The sequence below is a fragment of the Balaenoptera ricei genome, chromosome 11 (assembly GCF_028023285.1).
Source record: "Balaenoptera ricei isolate mBalRic1 chromosome 11, mBalRic1.hap2, whole genome shotgun sequence".
NCBI classification, from domain to species: Eukaryota; Metazoa; Chordata; class Mammalia; order Artiodactyla; family Balaenopteridae; genus Balaenoptera; species Balaenoptera ricei.
The window spans coordinates 4,654,829-4,671,713 of NC_082649.1; the positions used below are offsets into that span (position 1 = coordinate 4,654,829).

At 46.7% G+C, this 16,885-nt stretch overlaps 1 protein-coding gene across 1 annotated transcript in view; it reads right to left on the reverse strand.

The window, feature by feature from the left end:
• F13A1 (coagulation factor XIII A chain) overlaps window positions 1–16,885 on the reverse strand; it is a 144,148-nt gene that overhangs the window by 28,520 nt on the left and 98,743 nt on the right. The window contains exons 10-12 of the mRNA XM_059940631.1: window positions 14,739–14,842; window positions 13,267–13,355; window positions 5,916–6,069 (exon numbers count right to left, since the gene is read on the reverse strand). Of these exons, the coding sequence (XP_059796614.1) occupies window positions 5,916–6,069; window positions 13,267–13,355; window positions 14,739–14,842 (347 nt within the window). The remainder of the gene's footprint in view (window positions 1–5,915; window positions 6,070–13,266; window positions 13,356–14,738; window positions 14,843–16,885) is intronic.

Consider the following 16,885-nt stretch of genomic DNA (forward strand, 5'->3'; position numbering starts at 1 on the left):
GAGCTCTGATGTCTCACGTAATGCAGGGCCATGAATTTGGTGCCGAGAGAATGATCTAAAGCCAAATCACATTTTCTGAGGCCCCTCTGTGGCTCCAGGACCAAGGTCAAAACCACCCTTCCATTAACTGGGTGTCATGAGAGTCCCCTTTATGTCTGATGAAGCCTCTTCTCATTGCTCAGGTCTTAGCTCAAATGTCACCTTCTCAGAGTGTCCCCCCCGACTTCCGTTACTCTGGTCCTCTCGTCTCTCACTAACACATCACCTGGTTTTCTTTCCTTTTCCTAGTACTCGTCGCTGTGTGACATCACTTCCCCCAGGAGAAAGTAAGCTCTGTGTCCCCAGGACCTGGAACCCAGCCTGGCACAGAGGCTCTGGAGGACTGGGGTTTGGAGAAGCACTTTGCCTTCATCTAGGGACAAAACTTTCATCTTTATGATAGATACGAAATAGTCCGGTTTAGGACATCTGATGTTCAGTTAAGCTCACCTGTGCAAGTGCCACCTGAGCTACCATTCCTTTGATCATCTCATGCTAGTTGTGCCCCTGTGATGTCCAGGCACCGTGCCAGGCTCAGATGAGAAGCGCAGCCCTTCCCACCCGGGTCTAAGGGGACGAGTGCAGAGGGATCACCACACGCGTATCCGTCACGGACGCTGGGTCAAGCGTTTGTGTGTGGTGCGGGGAACACAGGGCAGAGATTTGACACCACCTGGGGGCAGGCGAGGCTTCTCAGAGGGTTTTTCCTTCCAGAGCGAGAGCAAAGGCATGGGGGCAAGTGGGAGCCTGGCTGGGGGGAGGGACTGTCACAGCTCACGCGGCTGCTGATTTTGATGCTTGTGGGTATGGCTAGGAGGAGCCGCGAGGGGGCAAAAAGGCAACTAGCAGAGGCTTGGCGAGCTCTGGCTGGAGTACCCTGCAGGCAATGGAAGCGAGTGAGGGCTTTTAAGCAGTGCGGCAACAGGTTGAGATTTATGTCATTAAATATGTCACTTTGGAGGCAGTGACTTAAACAGAGGGAAAGAGGGTGAGGAGGGAAGGTGGAATTGGGAAGCTATAGCAGTTATCCAGGAGAAAAATAATCAGAGTCCATGCTAATAGTAGGAGCATGGTAGTAATAATAGAATTACTAGCAATAGTGGAAACTAACTTTTGTTGGCCATTTACTACGTATCAGGGACTATGCTAAAGGGCTTCCACGCCCAGCACCATTTGATTCTCAGGGAGGGGCCGTGGAGATGGAGTTCACCCTTTGAACTATTTCGAAGGGGACTTTTAGAGGATTTGCTGCTTGACTTATTCTCAACATGCTAAGTTTGGGTGGATCATGGTTCTCTTCCCTGGGGCAGGGAGCACGGGAGAAATAGATCTGGGGTGGGGAGGGAGTGATAGAAGGTGGCATTTGGGAAGGTTCAGTTTCAGGTTCCTATGGGACATTTAGGTGAATGTGGGGCTTAAAAGTGAAGTCTAGGTTGGAGACAGACTTGGGAGAATCAGTATGTGTGTGCATGTTAACACCAGCTACTGGGTAGGAACAAAGCCTAGAAGGAAGAAACATTCTGAGGGGGGCAAAGAAAGGGGAGCTCTGAGTTGCAGAAGAAGATGGAAAAACGACTCAGGTAGGTTGGGATGGAACCAGGAGAAAGCTGTATCATAGGAACAAAGAGAAGAGAGAACGTCAAAGCAACCTAAGTGTCCAATCAACAGACGAATGGATAAGGAAGATGTGGTATGTATACACAATGGAATATTACGCAGCCATAAAAAAGAATGAAAATGTTGCCATTTGCAGCACCGTGGATGGATTTGGGGGACATTATGCTAAGGCAAATATGTCAGACAGAGAAAGACAAATACTGTCTGATATCACTCATATGTGGAATCTAAAAAACTAGCGAATAGAACAAAAAAGAAGCAGACTCACAGATATAGAGAGCAAACTAGTGCCTACCATTGGGAAGGTGTGGGAGGGGCAATAGGAGGGTAGAGGATTAAGAGGTACAAACTATTAGGTATAAAATAAGCTACAAGGATATATTGTACAACATGGGGAATATAGCCAATATTTTATAGTAACTATGAATGGAGCACAACCTTGAAAAATTATGAATCACTATATTGTACACCTGTAACTTATATAATATTGTACAGCAACTATACTTGAATAAAAAATAAATTTAAAAAAATTTAAAAAATTTTTTAATTAAAAAAAGAAGAGAGAATTTCAAGAGTTGTGAGCGAGCAATAACATCAAAAAATGCAGGAGGGGGCTTCCCTGGTGGCGCAGTGGTTGAGAGTCTGCCTGCCAATACAGGGGACACGGGTTCGAGCCCTGGTCTGGGAGGATCCCACATGCCGCGGAGCAACTAGGCCCGTGAGCCACAATTACTGAGCCTGCGCGTCTGGAGCCTGTGCTCCGCAACAAGAGAGGCCGCGATAGTGAGAGGCCCGCGCACCGCGATGAAGAGTGGCCCCTGCTCACCGCAACTAGAGAAAGCCCTCGCACAGAAACGAAGACCCAACACAGTCATAAATAAATAAATAAAAGAACGTGAATTTCTTAAAAAAAAAAAATGCAGGAGGTTTCAGGCAAAAGCTGAAATCTGCAAAATGTTTATTCTACGTGGTGATCAGATGTCTTGGCAACCTGGAGGAGAAGGGCTTCAAGGATGAGCAGGTGGCAGAACTCAGGGCACAGTGGGTGAGAAATAAAAGGAAAAGGAAAAGGATGTTGGGTGCGGGCAGCTGTGCAGGCAAAGAGAAGAAAGGAGGGACCATGTTTGCAGGGGACTTTATTGTTGAAAAAGAGTTTTGTAAATTTTCTTAACACAGTTGACATGGTCATGGGAAGGAGCTAATAGAGAAGGAGAGATGAAAATACAAGTGACAGAACGTATAACTGATGGAGCGAAGAGGAAACGGGACCCAGACACCATCACAGAAGAAGACGTCGCCGCAGGAGAAGTTCTAAAAATTCTGGTTTTCCAAATTTTATAGTTTCTTCATCTTATATTTTAAAGAAGGGTATAAAATTAGCATTAAGCTTTAGTTCATCGAAGTGAAAAATGATCTTTCCACAGTCTAGTCAATTAAAATAGTAAATGCCTAAATCTGGTAATATTTTTTTCTATGTTTTCACTCCCACCACAGGTCAGTGGCCACACTCAGCATTTGTAGAGAAATTATACAAGAGATTCAATCATGAGGATCAGGGTGGCAAATGCACGGGCCCAGATGCTGGCAGTCTCTCCTAGATGCCCTTGGGGGAGATAGATAACCACTCACTCTTTCCCACCGCATACGGGAGCAGGATCTGCTTCCTTCTTAAACGGCACTCACTCCATCATTCCCAATGTTAGGATATGAAACCCACATGCCATCCTTGATTGAGAAGCTAACGATCCACCTGGAATCAGACTCCAGCCCAGGAGCAGGATGGGATGTCTCTTAAACTATCTATGCGGATTTTAGGGGCTCTTCTGCTTGGACCAGCCCCCCACACTTTCCACTCCTCTGAGCCTTGCCTTCTTGCCAGACCTTGGAGGCCTGGACCTCAGCTGTCTTCCCCATTCAGAGCTGGCACATTTTATTTGTTTTAATCTGGGGTTCTCCCTTGGCCAAGCTCCTGACTCCTCTTTCGTGGACTGACGTCTGACCCCGATCTGGTCTTCACCACCACCTCCGTGGCAGACCGCTCAGGGCATCCTGCTGAGCAGTTTAAACAACATAGCTGGTCACTTGGACGGCTTCCTAGAGGACGGCTCAGCTCTTGTTCTAGACACGGTCTGCTCAGGACTCTTCCACACTGGGAGAGTTTATCCACGGTCCCTGTCCTGCTGCCTTTTCCTGGAGAACTCGTTCCCTGGGGAAAGAGTCATCCCCGTGTTTCCCTGTTCGTCCTTCAGACTCAGGGAGCCCACAGCTAAGGTCCTCCAGGATCCCTGAGCATCTGTCCAACCACCCCTGTCCCAGGCACCCACCACACAGCTTCCTGCCCGTCTCTCTAGCTACTATAGATGGGAAGGCAGGGCTGTGTGTGTCTCCATCCCGACAGTGTCTGGAATCTGGCGGGTGGTTAACAGCAAGTAGTTGAAAGGATGAATGATTAAATGCGTGGGTGTTACAGCCGGTTCCTTTCATTCCTATATGGACTCTTTTTTCCTTTCCAAATCTTTTTGCCTGTCACTCTATCACAAGAGGGCATGGCTCGTTTGTTTTGTTTTATTGTGCTCATGTTTTGTTTTGTTTTTTTTAATAAATTTAGTTATTTATTTATTTTATTTTTGTCTGCGTTGGGTCTTCTTTGCGGTGCGCAGGCTTCTCATTGCGGCGGCTTCTCCCATTGCGAAGCACGAGATCTACGCGTGCGGGCTTCAGTAGTTGTGGAACATGGGGTCAGTAGTTGTAGCACACGGGCCCAGTTGCTCCACGGCATGTGGGATCCTTCCGGACCAGGGCTCGAACCCGTGTCCCCTGCATTGGCAGGCGGATTCTTAACCACTGCACCACCAGGGAAGCCCACGCTTATGTTTTTAAAAACTCTCTTTTTAGAAAAAAGCCCAAAAGAAAAAAAACATCTTTTGTATCTAGGTTGTGCAGTGATAACCTACAGAAGAGAAGAACTATCTGTTTCAGGAGTACAGCAAAAATTCACGGGCTCAGATGGCACAAATCCTGAATTTCTCGATTCAGCACACTTTCTCTTTATAGTGCAAATTGCTTTTGTAAATAAGAGCAGGAAGACAGAGGATCTAAAATATTTAAAACAAATTCTGCACTCAGCATTTCAGGAATACTGATGAATATTTAGGTATATGCAAATGACTCTTCATTTTTATCCATTTACTAAAATGGCATTTGCCATTCCTAAGAAGCTCTGTCGGTGAATCACTTGTAACATATATTCCACGTCCCCACGAAGACACCCAAGGCCCTGCACCTCCTGCCCACTACTGACCTTGGGGAGATTTGACTCCAGCCTCTGGGCACTTAATGAGCTGAATGCTTTAGTAATGTCTGCAGGACCCTAAACACACCGGCTGATTCACACCCCATGGCCTTGTCATATTCTCATCTCCTGGAAACCCTGGTCCAGCTTCCTTTAGCTGTGGTCTGTGACTTCTCTTATCGGGCTTTGTTTTTCTGAATCTCCTGGTTGGACTGACTACCCCTCTTCTTTGTTTTCAAAGCCCTCAGCAGAATGAACCTATCACTTGCCCAGAAACTGGGTTCTTCTCACCGTGGGGATCCCAGCACCAAACGCAACTCCAGGCATAGAACAGGCACTCAGTACGATGGAGGCGGGACTGAACTCAACCGCTCCATTTCAAACATTCCACACGCGAAGAGTTAACATAAACCACCTTAACATTATTTTATGATTGAAACGGGCCTTCATTCTAATTGGCCTGAATAAGTGAGACTGCAGTGTCCTATTAATGTTGTATTCTCTACCTCAGGGGATTTCCACGATATGTCAAGGGAACAATGCACGTGAAAATAGTTTTTAAGGTGCTAAACAAATGTGAACAGGTATTTAAATTTCATTATTGAACTAAAAGTACATTAGTTATGTAATGTTTTCTAATAGGATTATTGGAAATTAAGATTCTTTCATACTTTTATGAACAAGAACACATTCTATATTCTGTTAAAATAGATGTGACTTTAAAGCAATTATTTCAAAAGCCATGTGAAGCAGAATTCCGCTCAAAGCAAACAAACAAATAAAACTACAATGACACGAGAAACCGTGGGTGTGATGTGTACTCACTCCAGTTCTCTCCTAACTTCCAAATGCTGCAAATGGCCACGCCTTCTCCGGAACACATGTCTTCGTGGTGACAGTGACCATAACGACGAAAGTGCTGAGCAAACTTGGGCAGAGCAATCTTCATTCGATTGCAGTAACTTACCTTCTTGGAATTTGTAGGTATCAGTAATATCTTTTATGCCATCTCCTCCAACTTGCTTGGTCACGATTAATTTCCCAATGTGGGTGGTATCAAGGGTTTCAACCACGTGAGTGCCATCTTTCTTAGCTGTAATGTAAACAAGATCACTGTTGACCTAAAAACAGGAGAGGAAACCATTAGCCAGCATCCAATGTTCCTGTCACCAAAATCTCTAACTCTCAATAGTGCAGCCATGTAGGATCCCTGGAGACAGCATTATTCATCGCGCTAAGTCATTTAAGTGCCAACCATTTCTTTCTTTCTTTCTTTCTTGCTGGCAAATTCTACCTCCTAAGGCAAAGCAGAAAGTACCCTGTCTGTTACTCTCCTTCTCAGACTTCTTTAAGCTGACAGTGATGGCGTGACCTACTTCCAGGAAGAAGAGAAAGTCTGCTGGGTGGCTCCTGGGAGATTTTTCTCCAGGTAGATGCATAGGTCCAAATCCATCAAGATGTATACGTTAAATGTATGCATTTTAAATATCAATTTTACCCCATTAAAGCTTAAAATAATCAAAGCAAGTAAATGGAGAGAAGAAAGGCTGTGATAGGCAGAGGGACTGCAGCTTCAAAGGTTCTGGGGAAGGTATTTGAGAGACGCACGGGATTAGCTGCAGGGAACACGGGCTCTGATCTTGGGCGTGTACTTTTAGAAAGTTACCTTGTCCTCTCTGAACCTCCGTTCCTGCTTCTATAAAATGAAAATAATTACACTTGTTCTACCAGTTTCATAGGAACACCTTAGGACTGAGCAAGATAGAATCTATGTGAGCATGATTCTCACAGAGGTTTGTAAACATCAAAATTGAGTAAAAATGTAATGGTCATTACTAGGTAAGGGGAAAACTTGATGATAGATCCCTAGCTTTTAAAGATGAGGTTTAAGAGAGCAACTTTTCTCTACTTTCTCACAAAATGTTCTGAATTTATGTGAAGTCTGATCTCCATTAAGGAGAAAGGAAGTAGTCAATATTTATTGACCCATAATGTTTCAGGGACATTTTTAAATGATTTAACTTAAACCCCACAACGACAATCCTGTGAGGTATGTACTATTATCCCTGTTTTATAGGCAAGGCACCAAGAGTCAGAGAGTCAGCAGAGTGTTTGTGGTCACATGGCTGGGAGGTGGTGGAGAAGAAGTACAAACATGGGCAGGGGCATGCCCATTGCACATGCCCTGACCTTCACCTTGGGTGGTCATAGCACATGTCCTGACCTTCACCCTGGGTGGTCATGGCACATGCCCTGACCTTCACCCTGGGTGGTCATGGCACATGCCCTGACCTTCACCCTGGGTGGTCATGGCACATGCCCTGACCTTCACCCTGGGTGGTCATGGCACATGCCCTGACCTTCACCCTGGGTGGTCATGGCACATGCCCTGACCTTCACCCTGGGTGGTCATGGCACATGCCCTGACCTTCACCCTGGGTGGTCATGGCACATGCCCTGACCTTCACCCTGGGTGGTCATGGCACATGCCCTGACCTTCACCCTGGGTGGTCATGGCACATGCCCTGACCTTCACCCTGGGTGGTCATGGCACATGCCCTGACCTTCACCTTGGGTGGTCATGGCACATGCCCTGACCTTCACCTTGGGTGGTCATAGCACATGCCCTGACCTTCACCCGGGGTGACCCGTACACGTTCCCTGGAGTTTCACAGCTCACTGCCTCTCCCGCATCAGCCCACAGGACCACGGCAGCACGTGGTGAGGAGCTGCTTCCAGGCCCGGGGCCCGGGTGGTTCCATGCTGCCTCGGGTTTCTGAGGGGTGACGACGCTGGCCCTGCCCCTCAGCAGAGTATCCAGGGCTTGGTGGCGACGGGCACGTGATGTGAAAGGCCGAAATGCGAAACCAGGAATCAGGACGAGAGAGGGCAGAGCAGACACCTAAAGAATATTTCTCATTTTGGAAAAGAAGTTCAAGGAAACTTTAAATGAGCTTCCTGAGAATTGCAGCCTTCCCTCTGGAGGAGACCATGCAGGCCCGGACAGCTCCCTCCTCACTTGCAAATTGTAGCCACAATGAAGACAAATATCCTCTTAACAAACAACTCTTAGAGCAGCTTTCAGTTTTCCAGGGAGACAAGGCTAAACATGAAAGTGGATAAATCCTTGTCTCCCCTTGAGCATAGCTTAGGAAACTTATGTAGGCTAAAATCTCAGGCCAGCCCACTACACTGTCCCTTGTGAGGAAAGGAAAGGAGAAACACACACATGAAACGGCTTTTGCATATGTATGTTGGGCGTGAGGGTTTAGGGAAAGGATCCTTTCCCAGTGACATCCGCAAGCTTTCTTTTCGGTTGCAGCCGCTAGCGTGGTGGTTCTCCATCCTGACTGCACATTAGAATCACCGAGGGGCTTAGAAGGTGTATGCAAGACCAGCTGGATCTCTATGGTAGAACAGTCATAAGTGGAAGAAATACCGGACCTAGGCTACGTGACTTTGGGCAAGTTACTGAATATCTCTGAGCCTGGGTTTAATTATACCTCCCTTGCAAGGCTGGCAAGTAGATCAGCAACACCTGTGAAAGTCCTATGTTTAATTTCTTTTGAGTGGAAAGGAGTCTTCGGGACCATCTAGTCTTACCCATACATTTGAAAGGGCTCTGGTCACGCAGAACCTGGGCAACCCAACGTGAAATATGGCTATTCTCAGCCCCACCACCCCTTGCTTCTTGGTCAGACACAGGCACTTCCAAAGTGGGGTGGACAGTAGGGGGAGAGCTTTCTTACCAGGAGGAACAGTATGTGTAAAGACTCTGGTACGAGAGCATGTTTGGATGTTTCAGGGCCCCTGGGGCTCAGCAAAGGTGGGCTGGGTCCTCAGGCTAGAGGGGCCTCTCTGCAAACTTCTGCTTGTTGCCCAAGGAATGTAAACGTGTGTCCACTGCTGGCAGAAGCTACACTTCTCACCTCTCAGGATGGACGCTCTGGTTTTCAGGACCCAGGACAGCGTTTGCTCTCTTCATTTGACCCCAGGTGGAAGTAACCGCCCTGTAGGCGGTGCTGAGAAGGCGGTGCTCCTTCCAGGGCTTCTGAAGGAAGGCAGCGGATGCCCACCTGGTTCTGGAGCCTTCCTGGCACAACTGCCAGACGTCCACCCCGTGCCTGCCGTTCCTTCAGCCCGCAGGGGCTGGCTACGCGGCCACACTCCTGTGTGTGCCCCCTGCTGCTGCGTACGTGGGCCTCATCTCCCGCCAGGACTGCCGGCACTTGAGGGTGCCATGTGCCCCCTGTCTCTCTGGGTTACTGCTCTCAGCAGTGTACTATGCACACGCTTTTGCTTGCTCTATTCATTCATGTATTTACTGGCGGCTGCCATGTGCCAGACCCTGCTTTCAGCGACGAGAACCCGACAGAGCCTACCTGCGTGGAACTTACGTTCTAGCAAGGAGAGAAATAATAACACTAAGTCAGAGTAGAAGGACAGAGACCACAGGGCAGGTGGTGATGTTTCAGGTGGGAGGTGGTGTGAGTGAAGGTCTCTTTGAGGAGGTGAGCTGAACAGAGATCTGGATGCAGGGAGGGGAACAGGACATGCGAAGTGGGGTGCAGGATGGGGGGGAGCTGTCATAGCCAAAGGAACAGTGTGTGCAAAGACTCTGACAAAAGAGCAAGAAGCTCAGTATGGCTGGAAGGAAATGAGCAAGGGATGGGGGGGTGGAGGGGAAGCCAGGGTCCAGATCACACAGAATCTCATAATGATTTATGCTTCAGCGTATTGTAAAAGTGATGGGAATCCATTAGAAGGTTTGGGGCAGGGGAGTGACATGTTTCTATTTACATTATGAAGGATACTTCTGGCTGGTTTGTGGAGAATAAAGAGGAAAGGGGCAAGCGAGGAGGAAGCAGATGATTTAGGGGCAGACGTCCCAGATCTCAGTGCTGTTCAGAGCTCAGAGGGTAATGATGGAGATCATTGGCGTGGTTGGATCTGTGATCTTATTGGAAGGTATTATATTTCCGGCAAGATGCCTGAGGAAGGTTAAGAAGAGAAGCCAAGATGATTCCAAAGTTTCATAGGTTATTTGAACGAATGGGTGAATTATTTTAGATCAGACTAGGGGATGCCAAAAAATGGGCTACATCTAATAAGTGGTAGCAAAATAAACAACCTTGAATTGAGAACGAAGAATGTGCCGGGAAGCAGTTGCACAGTCAGTGTACAGGGAACTGCTGGCCCAGAGCAAGGGAAGGAGTGGCTTCTGGAGCAATGGGGTGGTGACTGCGGCCCCGCGGAGCCTGTCACTGCTGCCGTGAAAATTAGCTCGGGGCCAGGGAGGGAAAGCGTGCACGTGTGTGTATGTGTGCGTGTGTGTGTGTGTTTGAGTGGGATGGCGTGAAGGGGTCAACAGACACAACTAGAAGAAGCTAAGACAGAAGAGAAGCAGCAGCTCCTGAATGCTTAGTGAACATGGGAATTGCGTGGGAACTGGGAAAGTAGCCCCGACACTGAGAACCGCTCTGCTCTCTTTAGGAGCCCCAGGCCCCCAGGAGTCAGGGAGGACAGGCCGAACAGCCTCCAGAACCAAGAAACTCACCGCAGGGCTGCGGGCATGAGAAGGGAGAGGGGGTAGAGAAGTAAGCTTCCATCCCTGGAAGAAATCTAGAAATGGGAAGGGTAGATTTCCAAAACGGAGGAGAAGAGGGGAAGGCAGAGGTAGGATGCTTTTCATGCATACCTCTCTTATTTGGGGTTCTGCTTTCGCTAAAAAAGCCCTGAGAAAACCAAAAGAAGTCAATGAACATGATGCTTGATCTGGCCCGGAAATGAGTAAGGAGTGATCAAGAAAGTCAGTCTGCCGAGAGGCAAGAAAAGGCACTTTCCGGCTGACGTGGCTGGGGTTAGGGAGAGGCAAGCTTAGGCAGCAAGGAGGCGGGAAAGGGAGGAAGCATGCTGTCTAGGACCTGAGTCACAGAGACTCTCGTTAAAGTTAAATCCGACGCGCCCCATGGAGTCCTACTTTAGGACCCTTGAGAAAAGAGTCCTCACGCACTTTTCAGCAGTTGGAGCATCTCTTATAAATGGCTCAGCCCTGAAGCTCAGCCCGTGCCAAAGCAGCAATCCTACACGCTGTCAGACAAGTCTGCAGTGGGTGAGAGAGGAGTAATTATAACCTGAGAGTCCCGATGACATTCACAACACCCCGATCTATATTTAATAACAGCAGAAAGCGTTCGCATTAAGAGCTCTCGGGCAATTCGCTCTTGGAGGGAGGTTGCTGCTCTGCCCTTTGCAGCAACAAAGCGTAATAAAAATACGGAAACAAGGCCTGGCGAGTTTTAGAGCGATTTCCCATTCAGAAGTGCTCGTAGCATCAGAAATGATCAGACAGCAGCTGGGGAGGATTGGAGAAATCTTTAAATCTCAAAATGAAGTCGAGAGGGTGAAATTCCAAATACAGTCTGCCTGTTCTCCCAAGGCTTCTAGAAACTGTAATGGTAGGAACAGTAGAAGAGACACTGTTCCTTTTGTGTAATTCACATTTCCGCTTTTGCTGATTTCCGAAACATTTCCCAGGCCTGCCCCCTCCTTCCCCCCCTGTCGCCGCCTGTTTGTCTGGTTTGGGCGTGGAGTAACGTCCCAGCCATCCCGTGTCCCCCGCCTGAGCCCTTCCCTTCAAGGTCGTTCTGCACAGGATCCCGTCCCGTCCCCGTGGGGAGCCTCTCGTTTACAGGACGAGGTGCCCGTTTCTCAGGACACAAGGTCCCATGTCTAGTTCCTTCAGCTGTCATCATTTGATGCCTCCCAACACATCACTTTTCATGAGCCTGTATAGTTTTTAATTGTCTGCACATACCATTCGGAGGCTCAAGTTTTCTCCTCTGTGTAAAATTCTTTCCTTCCTCTGGCTTCTTTCTTACCCCCGTTGCCGGAATAATTACTAATCATCCCTCCAGACTTGCTTCAGGCTCTACCCTCTCCAGGGGGCATCCCTGACCCTCCTTCCATGGGCTCCCTTAATACTCCACTCCTCGTACTGTGGCTACCATATCGCTGTCCTTGTGTCTGTTCCCAGGTCACTCTCCCTAGACAGGGTCTTGTGGCCTTTGTTGTCCTGCCTCAGTGCCTAGCTCATATTTCTCAATGAACTTAAACGCAAGTCATTTATCACCTACATCGCTCGTCTGGCATTTAGTTACGTAGCATCCCTTGCGTTATTGTTATTTAAATGTTGCTGTGTTTACGTACCACCATCCTCATCAAGAATCAAGTTACTTAAGGACGCAGGCTTCTGAATTCCCACAGTGCCTGGCACATAGTGATAATAGACATTTACTCATTCTAGAATAGTAGCAGAAAGTGGTGTTTACTGGCATGAGCCCAGGTGCCTGCCTGGCTTTAAATCTTAGCACTACTCTTTGTTGGTTAGATGATGGTGGAAAGCTTATTTAACCACTCTTTGCCTCATTTTTCTTTTCTGTAAAATGGGAAGAATTATAACATCCATTTTAAAGGGTTGCTAAGAGCATCAGATGGTAGGTAAAGTGATTACATAGCAGTAGGCATTATTTCATTGCGTTCATTCGTGAAATTATACTCTAGGTCAGTCCTGCCTCTCCGCCTCTCATAAACCTCTGCTACCTTCAGCAGCCTCCTGGCCTTCTCCTTCACCTGATGTCTCTTACATTTAATTTGACTTTCTGAGCTCTCTTTGGAGCACCCTTGAACCGCCCTCTCTGCTTCCAACCTCCATCCAGCTCTTGCAGAATCTCAGACCCTTTCCCAAACCGTCCCTATCCACACTTTTGTGTGCGGTGTTCCAGACCCTCGTCTCCCCTCCGTATTCTAGCAGCTGTACTCTCTGTCTCCACTGATGGAGGATGGCCTGGAATGGCAGGAAATGGATTGGAGTTCCCAGACTAAGACCGTAGTTGGGGTGTGTTTGGATGTTGTTTCACGTGAACTGCTGGGCTAGTCTCAGGGTGAAGAAGTACACTCTGCCATTTCAATTCATGGACCGTCTCCACCAATTTTTTGTTGAGTGATTCATTTAGTCACTTAATTTCTTGGGAGCAGTTGATACCTACTTCATGGGTACAGAGAACTAAGCTAAGGTTAGTAAAGCAATTGCTTTCCGGCAGAAAAATCTCAAAACGTCAAGGAGAGAAAAATGTTTAAGTAAGAACTGCATTTAGCATGCAGCGCCTGGGGGTTGGAATGGTGTCTAGTTAACTTTGTAAACATGAAGCATACACTATGTACCTGGGAAATTTAGAAGTAACAGCCCAGTACCTTATTTTTTGATGTGTTAAGAGGTTGGGAAGGAAAGCAGCTCTTTTCCCCAGCTTTCCACTTACCTCTGCAAAAACGAAGGGTGCGTCAAACTGGAAGCAAACATTGCCGTGCTTAATGGCTTGAACAGAGGCCGGGCCACACCGATACATCCCTGTATCACACAGAGGAGGGAGAGCATGAGCTTGCCATCCTCAGGTCTGTCCAGATACAGAGCTGATCTGGGTCATAGCCCTGAGGTGGCTCTGTAGAGACAAATGTTCCTCCACTTCGTCACTGAGGGCACACCAGTGCTTTCCATGGCCGGAGCGGGTGAATGACCCACGTGTGTGATCAAGAGGGAATTGTTGGAAATGACTCTGCGAACCAAAATTTGAAGCCACGAAAAGAATATAGGGCAACATTATTTCTGCATCTACTCTTCCAACTACAAACAGACTCAAGTGTGTTGGTGCCCAGCCGCTGGCTTACATAGGGCTTATATTTTTATAACTCGTATCTGGAATGTTGGAAACAGTGATCTGTCCTCAGTATTTGTGTTGTTGTTGGTTTGTTTTCACTTTTTTTGTGTGTGTTTGGACATTAGGGACACACGTCGAGTTTAACTGGAGAATCTGGATATTAGCCACACACGTGGACCACGTGCAGTCAGGAAGTCAGTAGGCCCACGCTGACCTTTACAAAGTCCTTTGAATTTTAACCAGCTATCTCTTGTTAATAAGAGATTAGCTGCCATTAGTCACCCAGCTATCTTGTCATGATATATAATCCGGAACACCAGAAAGTGTTGAAATTTCTCTCTTAAAATCCAGTATTGTACTGGCGTTCCCTTATGAGTATGTAATGAATGTTTTTGTGTATATATGTATGCACACATCAATATCTTATATCAACACCTGGGGAGATAAAAGTCATGTCCTAGACCACTGATTTTTATCATCATGCTAAGGAGAAATGGGGCCTTATGATGTGTGTGATTTTATAAAAATTCGGTGGGAAGCGGGGGGGTCATAGCTGCCACTACTTAGCACACACGTTAGAAGATAAGTACCTACATACTCAAGTTTTGAAAGAAATCACTCAACCTAAAAAGAAATCAGCGTCTGGAAAAACAACAATTTAAAGGATGATCTGCAATTATTTTTTGAGTTCTTTATTTTCACCACTGCCTTCTATCTTATCACTGTTTATCAGGCAGAGCTGAAGTATATTCTATAGCCTAGCAAAAGTGCTCACCCAGATACTTTTTCTCTTGTCTTCAAAACTGCTTATCAAAGCAAGAGTTGATGAGTTATATATGTTAAGTTTTATGCTTTTTTCCCCCTAGAAGTCACAAAATGATCAGAGTAAAGACGACCAGTGAAATGAAGTTAAACCTCACTGGCAGGTAGTCAACCCTGTACATGTGCCCAGGAAGCACACTTCTGACGCTGCTTCCCACTGGGAGGGAGTGTTCCCCACACATCAGATGCAATCATAAAAGCAAAATAAAGATAGGCAGTACATCCATTTCCCTGAGGGAGGATGCTGTTTTTACCGTCACTGTTTTCCTGTGGGGTGCTGTCCACGACTTGCCAACCTCCAAACCCAATGGGAAGATCAGGCCTCGTCATCCAGGCTTCGTTCCAGCAGTGGTAGTTCCTTAAAAAACACCACCCCAGTGAGATTAAACTTCCCATCACATTCAATGTTCCAGGAAATCAAAAAGTGACCAAAAACCCTGTGACTATGCTATCTATAAATTATTGGAATGGCTTAAGCTAGCTGGAAGCCTCCCAGAGATATGCTGGGGTTCTAGACTTAAGTTTTCTGTGCAGGTCCTTTTCCGCTGGCACCCCTGGGGCGGCACTCATGTGGCTGGGCATTGCTCTCTCCCCCACTAATATCAGCTTCAAGGCCACCCAGAGATATTCTAATCAATGCCTTAAACAATTTTGATCTTAACCCTTGTCTACTGCCTAATGAAACAGAATTTACTATGGGCTCAAGGGATACGGCAGGGAAGAAAAGTTAATTAAAACCGAAATGCATATTATCTTTGAATTCCTTTTATATTTATATGCATATTAGATTTATAAAAAGCATATCCCTTTGTAACAATTAAGCAACAGAATGCTTTTGTTTATGGGCTTAGACTATTGCCATAGAAACTGTAATGTTAACTCCTGACTTCAGTTGTCTGTAATTGGTGGCAAATTTCCATCTGGTGTCCAACCAGAAGGAAAGGTTGTCAGGGTGAGTGTCTCTTTACACTTTATCAACGGCGGGTGACCCATGAGCTGGAGGCCAGGCAAAACTTTTCAGACTTAGCAAGTGACCCTTGAAGCAAGAGCATGGGATAAAAATATCATCATGAGTTGTATTATTATGTCCTTGGAAAGACCTGAAATTATATGGCATTACAGAAACAAATGGGAGTACATTAACCTGTCGGCACTATAGAAAATATTCATATAGTAATAACAATTTAATGGTGGCATGAGGTAGTTACAGCAGTCTTTGTTTATAGCACTGGTGAATTTCAGATCCAGCTACCATCCACCCGTTCCTCAGTGTCCTTCAATGCCAGTAATTCGTGCATGTGCCCGTCTCTCTCTGAGTTCAGCTCATCTCTGATTGGCTCAGTTCAGAGGTATTCACTTATCTGTGGGCCCGTCATGCACCAGGCACCATGCTGGACTCCCAGTCATGATCAAGTCATAGGTTCTTGCCCATAAAGAGCCCCACAATTGAGGAGGAACGATGAACACAGAAACCAATTGTTAAAACATTTCATAGGTTTGCTGTGAGGCTTAAACAAGTTAATACATGTACAGCACTTACAACAGGGTCTGGCATATGATAAGTGCTCAAACATGGTAACTCTCCGACTTTTAAAAATAATTGATTGAAGTGATGCATGCTACAGGGGAAATTCATTTGGGGTACAATCGGGTCTCAGTGGGGAAGCCCTTGGGGCAGGAGGGAAGGCATCACAGCAGAAGTGATATTTGAGCTGAGTCCCCCAAAATAAATGGGAGTTTAGCAGATTAACCAAAGGACTAAGAACAAAGCTGTGGAGACAAGAAATAGCCAGCATGGTGTGTTTGGTGACCTGTATGCTGTTGTGGCTGGTGAGTAGCATGTTTGCATACTTGTGTGCATGGGAGAAGAGGATTGGCAGGTGAAAATGGGCAGTACATCACAAGACTGTCAGATCACATAGCACTTACTGTATGCCAGGCACTGTTCTAAAGTCTTTATGTACGTGAATACATATGATGTTCCCAGTACTCTAGGAGAAAGGTATTGCTATTATTATCCCCCATTTACAAGGGAGGAAACGGAAGCACAGAGAGGTTAAGAATCTTGCCTGAGGTTGCACAGCGAGTTAGTGACAGAGCTCCAGGATCCATGCTTTTAAACACTGAGCTATGTTGTTGGTGAGGATGAGATTGTGAGATCCTTTTATCCCAAGTTAAATATTTGGGCTTTATCCTTGGGCCCGTTAAATTCACAGATCTGTATTTGTGGAAGCTGGGTGAGGACCAGAGACTGAGCTGAGTTTCCCCTCATCACCATGGAGAAGGAGAGGAGCTCTCAGAAGGGAACTGTGAGTGTTGAGGAAGCTTTTGAGTTTCCAGGGAGTGTGATGGTTCCATTCACCAAGGCTGAATGAAGGAAGAAGAGAAGGTTTGCGTTGGG